This window comes from Antechinus flavipes, chromosome 6 (assembly GCF_016432865.1).
Source record: "Antechinus flavipes isolate AdamAnt ecotype Samford, QLD, Australia chromosome 6, AdamAnt_v2, whole genome shotgun sequence".
NCBI classification, from domain to species: Eukaryota; Metazoa; Chordata; class Mammalia; order Dasyuromorphia; family Dasyuridae; genus Antechinus; species Antechinus flavipes.
The window spans coordinates 28,324,663-28,343,396 of record NC_067403.1 but is presented as its reverse complement, the minus strand read 5'-3'; the positions used below and the strand labels follow the sequence as shown (position 1 = coordinate 28,343,396).

At 33.2% G+C, this 18,734-nt stretch overlaps 1 protein-coding gene across 1 annotated transcript in view; it reads left to right on the top strand.

Annotated features, from left to right (window-relative positions):
* Positions 1-18,734, top strand: part of LOC127540302 (WD repeat-containing protein 19-like) — a 120,861-nt gene that overhangs the window by 17,173 nt on the left and 84,954 nt on the right. Inside the window, 3 exon segments of the mRNA XM_051964937.1 lie at positions 9,876-9,956; positions 12,053-12,165; positions 18,422-18,595. Coding sequence (XP_051820897.1) covers positions 9,876-9,956; positions 12,053-12,165; positions 18,422-18,595 — 368 coding nt within the window.

Genomic DNA, 18,734 nt, shown 5'->3' with positions numbered 1-18,734 from the left:
ATGCCAGAACTTCTACCAGGAAAGTCTCAAAAGATACAGTTTGAGAACAATGCAACCAGAATTTCTAGAAGAGATGAAATAAGGTTTTATTTTTTTTTAAAGCATTAAATGATGTTTTTTTTTTTTTTTTACTCAAAATAAGTGGACTAGAGGAAAAAGTTGGAAAAGAAATGAGAACTGTGAAAGAAATTTTGGAAAGAGAGTAGTTTGTACAAGAGATGTAAAACTTTGATTAAGCAGCAAACTCTTTGAAAATTAGAGTGGACCAGGTAATCATGAAATTGACGTCTTCATGAGATAACTAGAGATACCAAAAAAAGAAAATATAAATTATTTCATAGCAGAAATAAGTGACCTGGAAAACATTTATTAAGGTGATACAATTTAAGAATCATCAAACTACTTGAAAAACATGATAAAAAAGCTAAGAAACTGTATTTCAAGAGATCATTATTGTAGTCCCAGTCCCAGAGCCCTTTGTATGGGACTCTCTCTTCATTGGTGAAGATGATGGCCGGGCTTTGCGTGATGAGTATGGTAGAGTGGGTATCTAAAGACTCGCTAACTTTAGTTTTCTTCAAATTCCCAAGGCTTACTCTATTGTTTAGTGTATATTTTCCTATGGATACCTTTTCTGATTTCTGTTTTTTTTTTCCTATTTAGATAGATTGATTTCTTTGTTATTTGATATGTCTTCATTGTGGAACTGGTATTTGGTAGAAAAGTGTCAAGTCAAGTCTTGTATATAAAATGGTGTCCTGTTTCATTTCAATGAATCTGAATGAATCCTCTAGATGCAGTAGGGATGTATTCTCTAGAGGTATTAGGGGGGAGAAGATCAGTAGCAGACTGATACTTATTCTCTCTGAGAACAGAGTAACAGCTTCTGGTTCCAATTTAGTGCTTCCTCTCTTGGCAAGAATTGAAATCTCCCTTGGTGAAAGAGTGAGAGAAGAAGCTAGAGATATTTCTTTCTTACCTTTGCATGTGATACTCCCATCCTTTACAATATGTGGTCCTTTCTACACATAAAACTACCAAGATCCTTAGGACCATAAGACAAAGGGAAAATAGAAAGAAACTTGGTCACCTGCAAACAAGGAAAACGCCAGAAACATTAAAGCCAAAAATCTGTTTTCCAGATCAAAGGGAAAATATTGCAGCCAGCAAAAAAAAAAAAAAAAAAAAAAAAAAAAAAAAAAAAAAAAAGAATTCATATAATGAGGAGCCACAATCAGAATTATACATAAATTAGCAGCTGCCACTTTAAAGGAGTAGAGATCATGACATATAGTATTTCAAAAGGCAAAGAATAAAGGCTTATAACTAAGAGTAACTTTCACAGCAAAACTGAAAATAGTTATCTAGGGAGAGGAACACGTGTGTAGGTTAATGAATCTTTAGTTAAAATAGAGGACTTCCAAGAATTCCTGATGAAAATACTGGAGTTGCATAGTAACTTTGATATATAAACAGAAGTCAGGAAAATACAAAAAGGTAAACATGATTGAGGACTAAGATCTAAACAAGAAAAAACTGCTTACATTCAAATATGAGATGATATATGTGTACTGTGTGAACCCAGGAATCATCAGAGGCCATAGAGAAAGATTTAGACTGAAGACCTGAGAGCAGTTTTGTTATGTCTCGGTGATTTGAATAGAAAATTAGGGGAATAGGAATACCTATAGGGGAGGATAAGAAAAGAAAAGGTTAGAGAAGATTATTTTCCATAAATGAAGTGTGCAAATACAAGTTCATACTTGAACAAAGGAAGGAGTGGGGGAAGTAGCTGACATGAAACCTCATTCATCCGAACTGGCCAAAAGAGTAAAGCATACACAAATGCAGTTGTATATTTTTACACGGAAATCTTATTTTTACTCAACAGGGTAACAGTGGGAAAGGAGGGAATGATAAGAGATGATAAGTAGTTTGTGGGATGGATTAGTTTTAAGCAAAACAAAATCTAATAATGTACAGAAATCTGAGGTGCCAAAGAATTGGAAACTGAGGAAGTGCTTATAAATTGAGGAATGGAGATGTGTTGTGATACTATTGTGCCATAAGTGATGAAGGCAGTGGTTTCAGAGAAACTTAAGAAAACTTAAGCCTTAAGAAGGCTTAAATGAACTGATACAAAATAAAGTGAACAGAACCAAGGCAACAATGTATATAATGACAATAAGATAAATTCAGACATCTGAAAGATTTAGAGACTCTCATCAGCATAATTACCAACTGTGATTCCAGAGGAGTAATGATGAAACTGCATACTTTCTGATTGAAAGGTTAAGGACTAAATGTAGAATGAGACTTTTTAAAATTCATATGACCAGTGTGGAGAAATCTACTTTGCTTGATTTTATATGTTTTCATAGCAGGGATTTTGTTTTACTTTCTTTTTTACTAGGGAAGGGGTGGTAATGAATTGGAGAAAAAAGCTTGATTTTTGAAGTTTAAAAAATTAAAATTTAAAACTATATATATTGTTACCATACACCCCTACCTTATCTTTTAGCAATCTTGTTTACTGTGTTTGTTCTGTTCATGTATCTATGAGGTCACGTATGTCTCCTTTACATTAGACGTTCTAGTTGCTCTTGTTTTACTTATTTATGGAAACACACTAGAGAACATGAATTTCTATGGCTAGCTCATTTCTGTTGTCTCGTGAATTTTTGGATATTTCTACTATGATACTTAAATTGTAGTTTTCTCTTATCTAACTTGGTGGACTGACTTAGACAATTTTCTGCTTCACCATTTTCAGTTTAAAACCTCTTCTCTTCATCATACTTAGCATGCAAATTATATTTGCCAGCAATCTTACATATCAATTTTTTGTTGCTACTCTTTTGTTTGCTACATTTCCTCCTTGGCCAAGTAATTAATCAACCACATTTATTAGGCTCCAATCACGTGCCAGTTAAAGAGCTTATATAAAGGGAGACAATTTATACATTTATTCTCTGTTTCTAACCACTGATTAATCAGCAAGTATCTATTAAACTCCCACTATTGCCAGATATCTCAAGGGGTTTATATTGTATATAGTGGCACAACATTGTAGATATACAGTTAAACTATAATGCAAAGTAAACATTTGTTAAAAATTTATTTTAATACACATTATTTTATGAATCATGTTGGGAGAGAAAAATCAGAAAAAAAGGGAAAAGCCATGAGAGAGGAACCCCCCCCCCCCAGAAAAAAAGTGATTATAGCATGTGTTGATTTACATTCCATCTATGGAGTTCCTTTTCTGGATACAGATGCCATTTTTATGCCCAAAGTCTGTTGGGATTGCTTTGGATCACTGAACCACTGAGGAGAACCAAGTCTTTGATAATTGATCACAATCTTGATGTTGTGGTGTACAATATATTCCTAATTCTGCTTGTTTCGTTCAGCATCTGTTTGTGTAAATCTTTCCAGGTCTTTCTAAAAGCAGTTTGTTCATCTTTTTTTATAGAACAATAATATTCTATTACCTTCATGCACCACAACTTGTTCAGCCATTCCCCAATTGATGGGCATCTATTCATTTTTCAAATTTTTGCTAAGACAAAAAGAGCTGCTATAAACATTTTATACATGTTTTCCCTCCTTTTATGATTTCCTTGAGATACAAACCCAGTAATGGCACTGTTGGGTCAAAGGGTATGCACAGTTTTATAGCTTTTTGGGCATAGTTCCAGATTGCTCTCCATAATGGAGACTCTACCAACAATACATTAGTGTCCCAGTTTTTCCATCTCCCCTCCAACATTTATCATTATCTTTTCCTGTTATCTTAGCTGAGATGAGAGGTGTGTAGTGGTACCTCAGAGTTGTTTTAATTTTAATTTTTCTAATCAATAGTGATTTAGAGGATTTTTTTATATGACTACAGGTGGTTTTAATTTCGTCATCTGAAAATTATCATATTAAATATAAGGTAATTTTGGAGGCAAAATCTTACAGTCATTCTGGATGTGTACTAGAAAGCATATGAAGGGGAGCATTATGTGACAAGGGAGCCCCGGAACTCTCTAAAAGTCTCCTTGAATTCTGGCTTCTGGCCTCAGGACAAACAGCTTCATTCTGTTATCTAGGTGGGGTTAGCTGAATCTGGAGTTGGAGATTCTAACCCCATTAAATTGGAGAAACACCCATTCAATTCTAAGATTTTCTATTCAATTCTAATTCTAATGCCCCCATTGGAAACAGGCCTCAGTTTGTAGCTAAGGCTTCCATTATAAAAAGAGCCAATTTTAAACTCACTCCTGTCAGAGGATCTAACATGCCATGCCATGCTATGCCAAGGAAATCTTTGCCTTCTGAAATATTCTCTTTCAGCATTACTCTTTCTTTATCCTCACCTATTTCCCTAATGAGACTTTATACCTCTCTGTCGGGATCTCTCTACTAGAAACTTTACTTCTCTGCCAGGACTCCTCCACTACTTTACTCCCCTGTTTTGGGACCTTGCCAGCAAGGAATTCAGCCTTTCTATTCATGCACAGCAAAGGTTGACTTCCCAATGCCTATAACAAACTTCTTTTTATCAGTCTAGCTTTTTGGGTTTGTAAATTTCTTTACAAAGGACCTCTGTGCTGCCAAAAGGGGATTCTTACAACTCCCTACCTTGTGCCAATCCCAAGGGGACATAGCAGAGCTCAACCTCTTCATTGGGTTCCCGAACCCAACACCTACCACTAACCTCATCATTTAACTCCCTGATCACCAGGAACCCTAATCTCATCATTTTGGTTCCCTGAATCTAATTTCATATGTAATAAACTAAAGATAGGGTATAGTCAAGTAATACTGGCCTCCTTGCTGTTCCTCAGACACAATAGTCCATCTTTCAAATATAGGCATTTTCATTGGCTATACCCTTTGCCTGGAATGCTTTTCCTCATTATCTTTGCCTCTTTGCTTCAAATTTTAATTAAAGTCCCACTTCAAGAAGCTCTTTGTAGTTCTTAATTTTGGTACCTTTCTCTCTGAGATCACTCCTAATCTATCCTTTATATCCTATTTATAACATTCACTTAAAAAATTTCTAAATTAGTATCCCTTCCAAATTATATCCCTTCTTCCAGTCTTTCCTCTATTCAGGAAGAAGGCAATCAATAAGATAAGTTATATATTTATGAAGTCATGCAAAACATCTCCTTTTAGCTTAGTTGCCCCTTTGAGCCTCCACCCCTAAAACTATAATCCAAGAAAAAGTGAAAAAAATATGCTTCAATTGGCATTCAGGGAGCAGTTCTTTCTCTGGAGGTAGGCAACATTTATCATCATGAATCTTTTGGAACAGGATCATTGTATTGATCAGAATAGCTGAGTTTTTTTTCCATTCAAAGAACACTTTTTAAAAAATATAATAGCTCTCTTAGATAGCAAGTAATCCAATATAGGTTAAATATGGGCAACTCTTCTAAACATATTTCCACATTTATCATGTTGTACAAGAAAAATCAAAAGGGAAAAAATGAGAAAGAAAAACACAAGCAAGCAAATAACAAAAAAGGTGAAATATAGTACATTGTGATCCATATTCAGTCCCTATAGTCCTCTCTCTGAATGCAGATGACTCTCTCTGTCACAACATAACTAGACTTTTTGGTGATAAAATTCCTGAGGTCACCTTCCCCTCATTGCTAGCCCTTGATTTGATCCTGATCCTCTTTATGCCTTTCCTGTAGTGCTATAGTTGGATCCTCAGTGGTAGAGTTACTATTATTCACAAATTTTTGTTTGTCCTTTATTCTTAAAGAGGACCAACGGGGCATCAGGAGGGTGATGTTTCGACTTGCAAGTGAATTGGGTTTAAATGAGATAGGGTTGTACAAAGAAATCACTCCAAGGTCATCTGAGTTCTTAGCTGAGTCTTTTGCAGTTGATCATCTTTACAATATTATTGTTACTATGTACAGTGTATTGATTCTGTTTATTTCATATTCCATCAGTTCATATAAATCTCATATTTTTTTGGGGAAACCAACCATTTTGTTATTTCTTATAACAATAGTTTTCCATTACAATCATATATCCCAACTCATTCAGCCTTTCTCCAATTGATATATATTCCCTCAGTTTCAAAGGATATGCAAAGCTTTATATCCTTTGGGCATAGTTCCAAATTATTCTCCAGAATGGTTGGATCATTCCATAATTCTACCAACAGTAGAACACATTCTTTTCTACATCATTTCCAGTATTTGTTCTTTTCATATTCATATTTCATGTTAGCCAATCTGATAAGTGTGAGAGGGTATCTCAGAATTGTTCTAATTTGCATTTCTCTAATCCATAGTGTGATTATAGATAAGTTTGATTTCTTCTTCTGAAAACTGCCTGTTTATATTCTTTGACAACTTATCAATTGGGAAATAGCTCCTATTTTTTTTTTTTTTAGTTTGATTGGGTTCCTTTTTTTTTTTAAAATCGACTACCAGAGAAACTTGCATAAAGTTCTATTTTTTGTCTTTTAGTTTTAGCTATATTAGTTTTGTTTATATAAAACTCTTTTATTTTCATGTAATCAAAATTATCCATTTTATTTCCTGTGAATCTCTTTCTCCTTGTTTCATCATAAATTCTTCTCATTTGCCAGTAATATTTATTGTTTGACATGAAATTCTTAAATCTTAAATCATAGGAATATAGTGGTTAAATTTAAGTTTTTATCAATGATCTTATGAATCAAATATTTAACTTTTTGTTTTTAATTCTCCTTAATGATTTTGTTGTATTATTTGCTTGGCATTCAGATTTTACATTTTATCTCTTGGTTTTTTATTTTTTTTTGTCCTATGAGGCCAGTAATTCTCAAATTACCTCCTACAGCCTATCCTCAGGATCAGTAGCTTTGACTTATGCAGAATTTACTTCTTAGTACTGTAAGAAGCAAGTAGATAGGTGGAGAGTGCTTAGGTGTCAAACTCAAAAAAGAAATGGGAACCATTGAATGACACATGAGGATCCCTGCTGGGCACATAACCAATACTGAAAAAAAAAAAAAACACTTTAACATTATCTGTAGTATTTTTATTTAGTTCAATGTTTCCTGTTTTTGTATCTTTTCTTGCCTTACTTGGGAGTTTTGCTAATCCCAATGCAGTCTTGGCTTTTTTGACACCTTTTGTGATTTATTCAGGGTTAGAGAGCCATAACTTGTGAGTGGTGTGACTTGAACTCTCTGATCTTTGAGCCTGAGTGGGGTTCTGAATCTATTAGCAATCAATCTAGGGAATACAAGCAAAAAATATACAACAAGATGACATCCTCACCACTTATAGGTCAAAGTACAATTAGAAACAATGGATAGAAATGTAAAGGAAAATGAATGTTTCAATATACCAGAATTTTGGAAGTTCAGCTAACGTAGTTCTCAGAAACATATAGCAGTAAAATAGAAAAGTAGAGAATATAAAAATGAAGCATACAATTTAAAAAAAATCCTGAAAATCAATAAGCCCAAATAAGTATAAAAGAAAAAAAACTTTAAAAACCAGAGGGGAAAATGAAAACAATGATTTTAGAAATTGCAAAAAACTAATACTTAAAATTGTATTTATTTGTTTTTACATTGTCTAAATTTCCCATTTGTTTCATTTCCCTTCTCTTCTCTGGAAGAATCATTCCATGTAATAATTTTTTTGTAAAAGAAAAAGAAGGAAAAAACAATCAAAATCAATATATTGGAAAAATATGAAAAATATACAACGTTCCTATACTTTGGTTTTCTTACTTCTGCAGTGGAGTTGGGGGTAGGTTTCTCAAAGAGCATTAAAAACTAGCAAAATTGCTAAACCATTTTTAATTAATTTGATTTTTTTAAAGTGAGAATAATCAGGTTATCAAAATAAAAAAAATTGTGATGAATTCACAGCCAATAGAAAAGAAATAAGTTTCTGAAACTATTGTCTATAATTATTTAACAGCAATATATGAAAACTTAAAGGACTCTTTTCTGTCTCTCTGTGTTTTTGTGTTTCTGTCTTTTTCTGTCTCTTTCTTTTCTCTCTCTGTTTCTCTGTGCATATATATATATATATATATATTTCTTAAGCCAAGAACTAGTATTATCTGTGATATCCAATATAGTAAGGAAAAAATGGTATTAATAGAACTTAAGGCTATCTGAATTTAGATATCCTATCATATACTTACTAGGTATGTGACTTTGGATAAGTTACCTAGCCTCTCTTGTGCCTCAGTTATCTTATCTGTAAGATAAGAAACTGCAAGATATTATTTGAATACTACTACAAAATATTTTTCACAGAAATAAGTGAGGACAAAGGATTGAAGCAGTGATTCCTTGTCCATCTTTAGGCCATTATAATAAAAGTGAGTAAAGTTTATTTACACTAATATATCAAGTTAGTGATACATCAGACTGTTAAAGAGGTTATTTTCTAAAACCAGGCAAAATAGCAAAATTCATTTGATGGGGCAAAAGATTTAGAATCTCAAAGAAAATAATGGAAAAAATTGGAATTGAGGTGGCATATTAATTCCCACACTATAAAGTAAAAAGCTCAATATTGGTTAAAAATAGAAAAGAATCGATCAATGGCATAGAACAGGTTAGATAAACAAGACTGAGAAGCAATGGCATACACTTATCTGTTTGGCTTAAATGTTTTTCTTTGTTATAAGAGGATTCAGTGAAGGGAAGGAGAAAAAAGGGAAATGAGTATGCTATTAAAAACAAAGGCCATCTATAAAACTTAAAAAAACGAATAAAAATAAAAAGAATAAAAAGTTATACTCTTGGGCTGAATCTAACATGAAATTTAATTGGGATAAATGTAAGTTTTACATTCTAAAACATATATTCCAATAGGATTTTGATTGTCATTTGCAAAATACTAGAGAACACTAAATGATCAATCGATCAGCAATTTGATAAGCCTTTATTTGGCATGCTGTACTTGACCCTGGTATAAAAGAACAAAAAAATGAAATAAATTTTGATTTCAAGGAGTTTCTAGCTGGGAAAACCACATGTAGAGTAGGTAAGTAAATGTGTATAGAATAAATAGAAGGTTAACTAAATCCAGGATAATTAGGGAAGAAAAAGGCACTTGCAGTTAGAGGGATCAGAATGTGAAAGGTAGCATTTGAACTCCATCTTGAAAATGGTGAGGAATTCTATGAAAAGCTACTGGTAGAAACACGATTTGGCCATTGATGGCATATGTGGAGAATGAGGAACTACAGATAATTTCAGAGATTATAAACCTCTGTGACTGAAGGAATGGTTACACTAGCCTTTGATGAAAATTGGAACATTCCCTGGAACTTCTGCATAACTTTTCCATAGCTAACTGAATTAGCTTACAAACTGTTCCTTCAAGTACAAGTTAATAGTTTTCCACTTAAATGTTTTTGATATCTATTTTTTCCCCTCCTCAGAATTCCATTCTTCCTACTTTTCTGCCTACTAAATCCTACCTACCCTTGATTATTCATCTCAAGTCTATGCCATACAGTTTTCCTGACCACTCCAAATAATGTTTTATTGCTTTTTCAAGTTCTTTTGTACTTATTGTCTCTAGTCCTGATAATTTAATCCCTTTATTTCCATTCGCATAAAATCTCTTCATTTGTATTGAGTTATTATCTAAATAATAAATTAAGAATAAATTATTTGAATATTAAATTCTATTGTTATTTGACTTTTAATGTATTTAGAACCTCTCGACTAGATTTAATCTTCTAAAGAGGCAAAGATTTTGTCTCTTATTACTTCTTGTTCTCTTTCACAGGATTTTCGGTATGGTAGGAAATCAATAAATAATTAATTAAACTTTAAGGTTTGAAATGTATTGTTCAAGACATTTTAAAAAATGATTGTGCATTTTCCCCTATAGGTTCTTTTGAAAGCAGAGCTTAGTGACATGCAGTTTTCAATGATGAAGAGTGAAAACAGAGCAGTAACAACTGAAAATACTGTAAGAACTCAGTTTGACACTAAGATATCCTTATGTTATTATCTTTATGTGTATGGATATTGGCAAAACCTGACAAAAGGTTGCCTTATCTTCCCTGTTAGGTTGTAAGCTCTCTGACACCAGGGATTACATTTTGGACTTCTTTCTGTTTATGATAACACCTCACATAGTAATTTTCATATAGAAATAGAAGAAAAGTTTGGATCTAGAAGACAATTTAAAAATAATTTTGTCGAGCCCCTTTATTTGAAAAGTGAGGAAACTGAGTTTTGATGAGTTGAATAAGTCGCCCAAGTTAATAGAGCCTTGCTATCCTGACACTGACTCTTTTCATTATATGATGAAGCTTTCTATATGAGCATTAAATGACATTTATTTCATGAAAGAGATGGAGGAAAATGTTGAGATACTTTTATCTATTTCCTGTCCTTTTCCAGTCATTACTTATCCTATTCATCTTGGTGAATTCTTTTGCAAGGACAAAATAGCTACACATTTTTAGTTTTTATGACCATAAAAGTACTGTTCACCTTTTCAAATTCTATGCCTATAAATATAACATTTCTAATAATAAGTGAAAATCTTTGAAAATTATATAGATAAAGATGTTTAATATAATTTTGCACTAATGCCTCATCAGAACTGAAAAGAAATCTCAGGTTCTCAAATTATTCCATTGAAGGACAAAGCTGGAAAGATTTGGAAATAAGGGACCAATGAAGGACTTTTTGTCATCTGAAAACTAGAATATCTTAGTTCATAAAAATTCATTATCAGAATGTTAGCCACTTGTTTTTTGGTCATTGCATGTGCTCAAAGTAGAGTATTTGTGGAGGATGATCTGTGAAATACTTATACTTAAAAACTCAAAGTTCGTAGATATTATTAAAATATTGACATGTTTTGGCATTAAAAATATCTTGGGCGTTATAAGAATTCACCTCTTTGTAGGTGCTTTTTTCATAATGATCCTGTGAAAACTGTGCAAATATTATTTTGCTGAAGGAGAAATTGAGGGTAAGAGAGATGAGGTCATCCATGATGATATGGAAAGTAAGTGGTTGATCCAGACCACAAATATTATGATTTTAAATCTAATATTCTTTCTCCTGTATCCCACTGGCTATCCCTAATGTCTCAATTATTCAAGTGAATCTCAAATTTCACTACTGACTATTAATTCCTTTTTTTTTTTTTTTTTTTTTGCTGAGGCAATTGGAGTTAAGTGACTTGCCCTGGGTCACACAATTAAGAAGTGTTAAGTATCTGAGCTCACATTTGAACTTAGGTCCTCCTGACTTCAGGGTTAGTGCTCTATCTACTGAACCACCTAGCTGGAACTTCCTGACTATAACTTCCAACAACAAAGACAACAACTTAGGAGGCTTCAGTTCCAAAATGTGGCCTCAGGAGTCCTGTCAACATGCTGGGGGTGTAGTGAAGAGGTGGAGTCTTGACTTCTCTGGAAAAGACCAGTGAAATATATTGCTTTCTGGGCTCATTCTTGGCATTCTTAAACTTCCTCATTTGCTTGTATGTTTCTTTTAGGATATCCTTCACCCCAGCTCTCTTCTATAATCCTATGATGTATTGCAACTTACTTGCACCTAACAAGTACCTCTCCATTATTCTTGAATAATACTCAATTTCAGTATTTTAGAGATTATAATGTTGTATGACTAGCAGCCACACAGCAGCACTAGTAGAATATAGGTACGGAAATGGTGAGTCTTTGTTTTAAGGAAATGTTTGGAGTCATTAAAATAATTTTGGTTTTGTTATTGCCAAGTGGTAAGATACAATGAGGCAGTGTGATTGATGTGGATAGAGAGCCCGTCTCAGAGTCAGGACTTGACTTCTTATCCCCTCTCCCAAACTTAGTGGATGAGTGATTCTGAGAAAGTTACCTGATTTTTCAACATAACAGACAATTATCTAAGACTCTTAGTATCTGCTTTGGTTCCCATAGTGCATTATTTTTATAGTAGTTTATTATGTCTGGTTTTTGAGCCCATATTATTTTGTATACCACTATTTAATGTTTAATTTTATTAGTTTTTGTAATTTAGGTTGCTAATAACTTTGTTCATTGACAGATAAGTGTGGTGGTTGGCAAGAAAAATTTGTTTCTGTTTAATGTGAATTGTCCAGAAAATCCAATTGATTTGGAATTCCAGCTGCATTATGGCCAAGTTGTTTGTTATCATTGGTAAGTCATTGCCATCGTCATGATAATGAATTATTTTTACTGACTTTTTAAACACTTCAATTATTTTTTCAGTTGAAATCATAGATTCTAATCTGGTCTCCATTTTCCTGCTAAGTTATGATGGCTTTTCTTGATCATGAACTTATTCCCTACCCAACTAAGCCTACATTTTGATCTATCAATGGCTCTATGATCTGCATAGTTCTATAACTGTATAGATTGCAATTTTCTCAACTTGTGTGACTAAACTCCCCTACATATCCTTCACAGAGAATCCTTCTAGATCTTTAACGTTTCATAGGTGATTTTTCATTCTCTATATAAGCAGCTAATTTTCTTCTCCATTTATGCATCCATTTGATGATATCCTTTATGGCACTCTTGTGTATTTCCTGATTCCTCTTGCAGATTGTTGTCCTCAACTACTATCTGGCAAGGATATATGTCTTGATGGATTAATTTTAAAGATTATAACTTTTTTTTTTCCTGTATGGATAATTAGGCCCAAATCTTTTGAGTGACTATGCAGTCAGTATAATCCCAGAAAAGGAATATCTGCATGACCTAACCATCTATCAGGAATATCTGTTCAATTTAAGATTGTCTTGAACAACTTTTATTGACAATGACCTTTGCCTGTTTTCTGCCTCACTTAATGTGAATAATAATAGGATCATCAAAGAAAGCTATTGAGGAATCATTTATTATTTTGATGGTGTGGCAGACACTTTGTGGGAGCAGAGTCTTGAAGATAATGTTTTGCTTTATGAATCAATTATTATTGTCAACAAGCACAGTGCAATCTTTGATATTCTTCACTATTCAGTCAATTGTGTAGCAGTAAAGATAAGCTCTTTTGGAGAAATATGCTTATAAAAGTCTGCTTATTCAGTTCTCTGCCAGTTCACTGGCAAGAGTTAAAAAAATCAGTGCTTCAGTTTGTGCTTATCACTAAAGATTAAAAAGGTACTATTGCTTATTTGGGAACAATGAGAAAATTAACAAATCTCCCTCTTCTATAACCATTCAGCAGATCCAGTGTCTCAGCTATAGGGGAGAGTAAAAAAATATCAGATTTCTTCTTCTATTACCACTGGGATGGATTCACAAAGAAACTGCCACTGCTTACTGGGAAATTTGAAAAAAATCAACCATTGTGTGGCTAGCAAACTACTTTTTTTTCCTCCACTTCTCTTGTGATTCAGAGTTATGAATCAATTAGGTGAAGTTCTCTTGCCATCACATCCAGTTCATTCCTGTCTACCTTGAGAGAACCATTATCTTGCTCTGCTTTTTCCTCTCACAATCTTTTCTGGAATCTGTGTTCTTTTATCAATAAGCATCTTTTCATATTAGGTCTCTTCCTTTCATAATCGTATCAATGAGTGAAAAAATTATTAAATATCTACTACATCAAGGGTTAAGAAGATGGATACAGAAGTGATAATCCCCGACCTAAAAGCTTGAATTTACGTTCTGATATGGGGAGGTAACATAAAAGAGAGTGCTATCCAGAGAAAGCATTTTTCATCTTGAGAAATTAAAAAAAAAAGTGACTAAAGCAAAGGTTGTATTGAATTGATTACTATTCTCAAAAGAAGGGATGGAAAGCCGCAAAGGAGGATTGAATTATTTATGCACATTGGGACAGGAGGACTCAAATCAAATCAGCTATTAAAGGCCTACTATGTTCTAGGTACTCTACTAAACACTGAAAATACAAAGAAGCAAATAAACTGTGTCTGCTTTTAAGGTGCTCCCAGCCCAAAGGGAGAGACATGTAGATACATACAACAGGCACTGGGAACAGTCTCCTAGGGAAAGCATTAAGATAAAGAAGGGCTGGGGAAGGGTGGATGGCAAGATGCCTAGAGAGGATGACTGGATGAGATATGGAGCATAGCCTGCGGCCGGCTAGATACAGTAAGATAGTTTGACTTGGCATTTACTCCCTTTACACTAAGGGCAGTGTAGCAGATCCTTTCATTCTTGGAAACTTGGCTATCCTGTGTCTGCCTCTGTCTATATTCTTCCATAGTGGATGTCCTGTAACAAATGGCCAGGAGGGAAGAGTAAACCTACCTTTGGTCACTCATTCTAACTTCCAGTTTCACCCTTTGAACTTAATACTCCACAGCGTCTCTATTGGGGCTCATTCCATCCATCTCTATGACCCTAGAGATCCTGACTGCTATTGCCTATTAGAACTCCAAGAAATTAAGCTCCTGTCCCACAGTCATCCCCTGCATGCCAACTCCAGCTCAAATCCTATAGGAATTTTTTTCTTGATTATCCCAGTTTTTAATGTTTTGATTTGTCCCTGAAATTATATTTTCTTCTCTGTGTCCATCAGGAGAGCATAAGCTCTTGAGAACAGCAAGTGTTTTGTTCATGTCTCTCTTACCCTGAAACTCAGTGAAGAGTCTTATACACGTTATAATATAATTTAAAAAATAAAGTATAATATAGTACAACACAATGTAATACAATATAATGTATAATATGATAGGGGCAGCTAGGTGGCGCAGTGGATAGAGTACCAGCCCTGAAGTCGGTAGGACCTGAGTTCAAATGTGGTCTCAGATACTTAACACTTCCTAACTGTGTGACGCTGGACAAATCACTTGATCCCAATTGCCTCAGCAAAAACAAACAAACAAATATATAATATGATATAAAATATTACATATATTATATCATGTTACATATTATACAAAATATCAAAATATATGATGTAATATATTATGCAAAACATAATATACATATACTACATACAATATTATATAATATATAGTATATGTAATATAAAATGTAATAATATATTATATATTTGTATTTTATATCATAAAATATTATACAACATATTATACATTATATATCATGTTATATATGTTATACATCATATATTGTACATTACATATGTTATATATTATATATAATATATAGGTTATCATCATAATATATAATATTTTGTTATATATTATACATGTATATAAATATAAGAGCTTATATATTCACAAATTTTATAGAATTAAAAAAGTACCCACATAAGGTGGTAGTTACAAATATTACAAAATGCCAGTCTTTTAGAGAGGTCTAATGCCCAAACCATTAATGGTCTATTCTCTCAGATCGTATATACTGTCTAGTTCAGCTAGCTATTCTTCCTGTCTTTGGTTTTCTTTAGTGGCATTTGTTATTTCCTGACATAACCTTATGGGACCTTTGCTACTGAATCCAAATGTGGTGATGCCTCTGTCATTTATAGGAAATAAAAAGTAAAATCCTCCACAATCTGGACCTTTCCAGCCTTATTTTATATTATTTCTCTTCTTTCACCTTATAATCCCACCCAGACTGACCTCATTGCTGTCCTTTGTGAATGACATTTCCTTTAGTTTCCCCATCTTTGTGTAATCTGTCTCCTATTCCTAGAATGTTCCTTTCTTACCTCTGTCTAATTTATAAGTCCTAATTTCCTTCAAAACTTGATTTAAGTTTTACTTGAGGTCTTTTCTAGATGTTCCCAGTTGCTAGGCTTCCTCACCCTGACAAAATCACCTTGTTTTCTATTTTGCATATATGTTTTATGTTCTTATACATATAATTTTCTCCCTCAATGTATGTTAACTCCTTGAGGGCTATTTATTCTTGTCTTTGCATCCACAGAAGCTTCCCTAATACAATTTTTGAAACATTTGAAACACGTACTTAATAAATTTTTTGATTCCAAAACAATCCCAATGGACTTTAGATAGAAAATGCCATCTGCATCCAGAAAAAAGAACTAAGATGACTGAATGTAAATCAACACATGCTATGTTCATTTCTTTTTTCTGTTTTTTTTCTCTCTTATGGTTTTTGCCTTTTGCTCTCATTTTCCTCTCCCAATATGATTCATAAAGTAATGTGTATTAAAAATAAACAAATTTACTAGAAAGAAATATTTTTTTTGAAATATAAGGCAATATTTCTCAGAATCTTTCACTGTTCTCCAGTCTTTAAAACGAGTTTCTATTAAACCAGCATTGTCCCTAGTTGTCCTATCTCTTCACTTGGTGAGGAGATCACATTTGCTGGCTGAGGCATTCTAGGCTATTTTGGTCTCTTTGTTATACTGCATATATATATGTATATATATATTTATATAAATTGTTTATATTAGTGACATCTTTGATTTATATCCTTAATTAAGCATCCTTAGGAATAGTGACAATCTGTGTCAATATCAGTTCTTTTAATTCTTTCAGTATCAGCTGATACTGAATATAGGTCAGGTTGGAGTTGACTCAGTTGTATGCCATACCCTCTCATTTATTATTTTCTTCTAGGTTATTATTTATTTTTCTCTTTTTCTAAAAATGTAGTGGTTTGACAGACAGTTGACTCAGAAATCATTTGCTATTTCTGGAGAAATCTATCCCCTGAGGCTCTACTCTGTTGATTGGTGACTGGCTGTCACTATTTCAGTAAAGTCTTCAGCCATGCTTTTGCTAATATCTTCTCTTTCTCCTTTCCAATCACTTTGCACCAAATCTTCTCCATCTCCCGAGTACCAGCTCCCATTTATGTATTATTTTCCCCATTAGAATGTAAGCTTCCTAAAGGTAAGGACTGTTTTGCTTGTGTGTGTACACACACACACACACACACACACACACACACACACCCAGGACTTAAATATGCTTTCTGTGTGGTAGGAACTATTCTATCTATTCATTAAAGACTAGTTATTTCCTGTCAAAATAAAATACATTTCATTTGGGGAGGGGTTGATTTTATTTGGGTTTTATCATGTTCTGAACCTCCCAACTCTCTTCTTTAAGAAAATATTTTTAAAATATAGGAGTGAAGCTTCTATATTGGCCATAAAATTCTTGACCTTTGCTGTTTTAGTTAAGAAAAAAATGTTTTGTAAAATTTGCACATATATATGTGTAAATATACATATATTCCATCTTATGACCAATTTTGCTTCAAAGTTACAGGATATTAAAAGATGTTAATTATTTGTGTGCTATTATTAAGTTTTTCAATTACCTTCTCTACATCCTAATTCTCTGCAACATCTATTAAAAAATAAAAAATAAAGATTTTTTAAAGAGTCAGTGGGTTAATGGATAGAGAACACGCCCAAAACATTCTCTGCTCTTCTTAAGGAGGTGAGATGTGTAATACAACGTAAATTCCCTCTGGAGTTTAAATCTTCACTCTGACTTTGCTACCTGTGTGACATTGGGTGAAACATTTCTCTAATTAAACTTCCCAGCATTCCAACTCTACTGCAGAGAGCACAACTCTGTTGGGCTAGCCACTTTGTTCAAATGCCAAATGTATGCTTCCCCAAAAAATTATTTTATGGAAAACTCACACAGAGCAAGCACTCACAAAGTGGTCAGAAAAAGTGATGCAAGGACACTTTCAAGGTCTCTCTTTGGAACTGATTGTATGAAATGGGAGAAACTGGTACAAGCCCACCCTAAGTATTCATGCAGACTACTTGTGTCTGACCTGTGGCGGACCATTCTGAGCTCACATTGGTCTGATCAGCCATAGTTGGACGCCCTGGAACTTGACCTAGTGATGTCATTTTGGTCCTCTTCGAGAACTAAGGACTACAACCAACCAACCAAATATGCTACCAAATCACCTACAGATAGAAACATTTTAATACCCCTCTTTTTAAACTAGGCTACACTCCTTTTTTCCCCCTTTCTATTGTAAACACTTCTTAAATTTATATCAGATAGTTTTTTTAACTGTCTTGAATGCTTTTATTTGTAGTTAAAATGTCTTACTTCAGCATCATTCTTTATTCTTTGCTCATGTCATATTTAATTCTTAACTCCTGTCAGTTCTTCAGTCATAATTTTCATTCCTGCAGCAACTAACTGGAGGTAAAGACCTCTCTCTCATGTAGAATGTAAAATAAAATCCTACTGAGCCACTTGAAACAATGAGGAATTATTATAGCCTTGTTATGTAGTAGTGATTTTTTATTTGTATAAAATTTATTTGTATGAATCACTTAAACAGGAATTTTTTGATAATAAAATTATATAAGCAAATTTAATCTTACCTCTATCTATAGACTCTATAGCTAGGGCCTAATCTTAAAAGAAAATTTAATGACAATCACTTGAGAATAATAGAATTTATTGATGTATTGCTCGTGTATTTTGAAACTAAACAAAAAAAAAAAAACCTGTAAAAATTTATCTTTGTGTTGCATACCTAATATTCACTTTTAATTTAGGTTTGGTGATGGCTACATCATGATTGGCTTTTCACATGGGTATTTTGTGGTTATCTCAACACATTTTCATGAAATTGGTCAAGAAATTTATCAAACCCGTGACCATAAAGATAGTCTAACCAACATTGCAATATCCCAATCACTAAATAAAGCTGCATCATGTGGAGACAACTGGTGGGTAACAATTAAATTATTTTAATTGCACTAAAATGGTATATGTTTTCATATTGGGTCCCACATTTGAATTTACCAAAAATTTCACTACAAAGTCATTTAGTTAATTTTTCTTATAAAATCAGATCAGTCATAATTA